The 4,517-nt window shown below is 43.5% G+C and overlaps 1 protein-coding gene across 1 annotated transcript in view; it reads left to right on the top strand.

Moving 5' to 3' along the window:
• Positions 1-4,517, top strand: part of C2CD2 (C2 calcium-dependent domain containing 2) — a 65,807-nt gene that overhangs the window by 23,738 nt on the left and 37,552 nt on the right. Inside the window, exon 4 of the mRNA XM_010835009.1 lies at positions 2,836-2,955. Coding sequence (XP_010833311.1) covers positions 2,836-2,955 — 120 coding nt within the window. The remainder of the gene's footprint in view (positions 1-2,835; positions 2,956-4,517) is intronic.

Genomic DNA, 4,517 nt, shown 5'->3' on the forward strand with positions numbered 1-4,517 from the left:
AATGTTGAGCTTTAAGCCAACTTTTTCACTCTCCACTTTCACTTTCATCAAGAGGCTTTTGAGTTCCTCTTCACTTTCTGCCATAATGGTGGTGTCATCTGCATATCTGAGGTTATTGATATTTCTCCTGGCAATCTTGATTCCAGCTTGTGTTTCTTCCAGTCCAGCGTTTCTCATGATGTACTCTGCATATAAGTTAAATAAACAGGGTGACAATATACAGCCTTGACGAACTCCTTTTCCTATTTGGAACCAGTCTGTTGTTCTATGTCCAGTTCTAACTGTTGCTTCCTGACCTGCATAGAGGTTTCTCAAGAGGCAGGTCAGGTGTTCTGGTATTCCCATCTCTTTCAGAATTTTCCACAGTTTATTGTGATGCACACAGTCAAAGGCTTTGGTATAGTCATTAAAGCAGAAATAGATGTTTTTCTGGAGCTGTCTTGCTTTTTCCATGATCCAGCAGATGTTGGCAATTTGATCTCTGGTTTCTCTGCCTTTTCTAAAACCAGCTTGAACATCAGGAAGTTCATGGTTCGCGTATTGCTGAAGCCTGGCTTGGAGAATTTTGAGCATTACTTTACTAGCATGTGAGATGAGTGCAATTGTGCAGTAGTTTGAGCATTCTTTGGCATTGCCTTTCTTTGGGATTGGAATGAAAATTGACCTTTTCCAGTCCTGTGGCCACTGCTGAGTTTTCCATCAATTAACAATATTGTTATAGTTTCACGTGAACAGTGAAGGAACTCTGCCATATGTGTGTATGTATATATATATATATCTCCATTCTCCCCCAAACTCACCCCCATCTAGGCTGCCCCCGGGGATTCTTAACCACTGGATCAGCAGAGGGGTCCAGCTTTTTGTAGAACTGAATACAAACAGAAACCAAACTCTTCCTTGAGTTAGGGCGCTAATGAATCTGTCAAGGTTCTCAGTGACGTTCTAATTAGCTTCATATAGAAAGTTCCATAGAAATAACAGAAGTCAACCAATCACTGTTTTTTGTTTTTTTTTTTTTACTTTAAAGAGTAAAATGACCTCCGCTCTTGAGACAAAGGACAGAATTTTCTATCATGTCACTTGTATGTGTGTACCTCATCCGGCATCAAAATACATTCCTCCTACAAGGACTGTTTACAGAGCATTTATTTTTAAAGTGAATAGGCGACATTTCTTATACAAACATTTTTTTGTTCCAACCTTTGATGAACTCTGGAGATGCAATAACATGATAAAGATGTAACTAATCCTCATAAGTCAGTCCTCAGAGAGGGCCTTTACAACAATGGATGAAACGAGGGTTGTGCACTTTTCTGCCAGTATTTAGAAAAGGCAGGGTTTTCTTTTTCTAACCCTGTGCTGCCAAAAGCTTTTATAGTGGACCCTGGAAATGGACCCCTTGCTGGGGGCTCCCTGTGTAGTACAGGTCAGGTCATTTTTGGATGGGCAGGTGGGCTCTGAGTGGAGCTATGCCTGTGAGGGGGCCAGTAAGCCAGGGATCAGGAGAGGGGAGGGAGACATGTTTTCAGCCTGAACTTTGTGAAATAGCAGTTGCCCTGACAAAGTAATTATTTTGTTAATCTTTCTACTTGGTATTTTAGGTTCTAAATCCACCAGAGAATTAAAGAATTTTTCCTTCCTTCCCAAGTGACACCATCCAATGTGGGGGTCAGCTGTTCCCTTGGGAGTGTGGGGGTCCATCTTGCCTTCCTCTCAGCCTCTGATGCCTTGGCTTTGGCCAGACATGCTGGCCCCCTGCCAGGCACCCCTCGTCCTCCCCAGCAGCCCTCTACCAGGCACACCTGGTACCTGGCCTCATAGTCAGCCTGTGCTGGGCTCGCTTGGCATCCTGCCAGGAGGGTGGCCAGTCCCTCCTTCTGGAAGGTCTGCTCCTGTAGGGGATTCGCTGGCAGAGACTGAATGCTTCCCTTTGCAGTAACAGCATTCACAGTCCTCTCTCTAAAGTGCTTTGTGATTTATGTCAGGAATATGGTCTGGTTTGTTCCTGATGTAATTGCTTTGTCTCATAGGTTTTTAAATGAGCTCATTTTAACAACTCTATTTTTGTTAAGACTGTATCATTTTGTAACTGTTCAATATTTCACAGTTCTTTGAATTATCCCCACATCTTTTTAAACCCCAATAGGTTACAATATATTTAAATAGAAACAATTTCTTATGTTCTGGGTACTTTTTAAAAATTTTTACCTGTAAACATCCATAACTAATTTTCTTTTTAAGGCTCATTTTTTAAGTGAGAAATGATGGCTAATGGCTTTCACTCCATATGAATAAATTGCCCAGGAAATTTAAAAATCAGCTGCATGAAGAAATAGAAAAAAAGAAATATTTAAAGGAAAAAAAAATTGTGTGGAAAGATTCTGACTAGATTTGGGCAAGTCCTGGAAAAGACTCTGATGCTGGGAGGTATTGGGGGCAGAAGGAGAAGGGGACGACAGAGGATGAGATGGCTGGCATCACTGACTCGATGGATGTGAGTCTGGGTGAACTCTGGGAGTCGGTGATGGACAGGGAGGCCTGGCGTGCTGCAATTCATGGGGTCCCAAAGAGTCGGACACGACTGAGCGACTGAACGACTGAACTGAACTGAGAATACATCAGGGATAAAAGATTGGAAATATTGTTTCTAGTTTTTAAGCTCTGGTGTAATAGAAAAGATATGCATCTAGATATGCACCCACATTTGAAACTGAGTTCTCATTCTTGCTCATCTGTGGAGTCCAGGCTATTTTGTTCCGTGAGATGCAGATGGGTAAGGCGGACGCTGTCCTCTTTCCGGTGTAACACTCGCGTGTTCTCTGGTCCCCCCTGCAGGTGGTATTCTGCCACGCGGTGGGCGAGACCATCCAGTTCCTGGTCAGCGCGGGGCCACCCTCACCTGAGGACGCAGGGCGCTCGCTGTATGGCGTGCGGCTCTCTCCGCTCCATCTACAGGTAAGATTGGGAGACTGAGTCTGTCCTAGGAAAACAGTTTTCGTAAATCTGTAGGGTGCGTGGGGCGCTGTCACAGACACGCATGCTCCTGTTTTCATTAATTACTGTTCATTGGTTTCAGACTGTTACCTTCATATTATATTGTCTTTGTGGGAAATACAAAAGTGTGCATGTAATGGGTTTATGTATAAATACACACAGGCTTCTCTGATAGCTCAGTTGGTAAAGAATCTGCCTGCAATGCAGGAGACCCTGGTTCGATTCCTGGGTCGGGAAGATCCACTGGAGAAGGGATAGGCTACCCACTCCAGTGTTCTTGGGCTTCCCTTGTGGCTCACCTGGTAGAGAATCCACCTGCAATGTGGGAGACCTGGGTTTGATCCCTGGGTGGGGAAGTTCCCCTGGAGAACAGAAAGGCTATCCACTCCAAATAAATAAATAAATACACACTGTATATACACACACAGGTGTATGTACACACATATATACACATGGACACACACACAGGTGTATGCACACACACATATATACACACCTAGAGAAGGAAATGGTAATCCACTTCACTGTTTTTGCCTGGAGAATCGCCATGGACAGAGGAGCCTGGCGGACTACAGTCCATGGGGTTGCAAGACTCGGACATGACTTAGTGACTAAACCACCAAAGCCACCATATGTACACACATAAGTAATGCTCAAAATTCTCCAAGCCAGGCTTCAGCAATATGTGAACCGTGAACTTCCTGATGCTCAAGCTGGTTTTAGAAAAGGCAGAAAAACCAGAGATCAAATTGCCAACCTCTGCTGGATCATGGGAAAAGCAGGAGAGTTCCAGAAAAACATCTATTTCTGCTTTATTGACTATGCCAAAGCCTTTGACTGTGTGGATCACAATAAACTGTGGAAAATTCTGAAAGAGATGAGAATACCAGACCACCTGATCTGCCTCTTGAGAAATCTGTATGCAGGTCAGGAAGCAACAGTTAGAACTGGACATGGAACGAAAGACTGGTTCCAAATAGGAAAAGGAGTTCATCAAGGCTGTATATTGTCACCCTGTTTATTTAAGTTATATGCAGAGTACATCATGAGAAACGCTGGACTGGAAGAAACACAAGCTGGAATCAAGATTGCCGGGAGAAATATCAATAACCTCAGATATGCAGATAACACCACCATTATGGCAGAAAGTGAAGAGGAACTCAAAAGCCTCTTGATGAAAGTGAAAATGGAGAGTGAAAAAGTTGGCTTAAAGCTCAACATTCAGAAAAGGAAGATCATGGCATCCGGTCCCATCACTTCATGGGAAATAGATGGGGAAACAGTGGAAACAGTGTCAGACTTTATTTTTCTGGGCTCCAAAATCACTGCAGATGGTGCCTGCAGCCATGAAATTAGAAGACGCTTACTCCTTGGAAGGAAAGTTATGACCAACCTAGATAGCATATGCAAAAGCAGAGACATTACTTTGCCAACAAAGGTTCATCTAGTCAAGGCTATGGTTTTTCCTGTGGTCATGTATGGATGTGAGAGTTGGACTGTGAAGAAGGCTGAGTGCCGAAGAA

The sequence above is a fragment of the Bison bison genome, unplaced genomic scaffold (assembly GCF_000754665.1).
Source record: "Bison bison bison isolate TAMUID 2011002044 unplaced genomic scaffold, Bison_UMD1.0 scf7180017864037, whole genome shotgun sequence".
Lineage (NCBI taxonomy): Eukaryota > Metazoa > Chordata > Mammalia > Artiodactyla > Bovidae > Bison > Bison bison.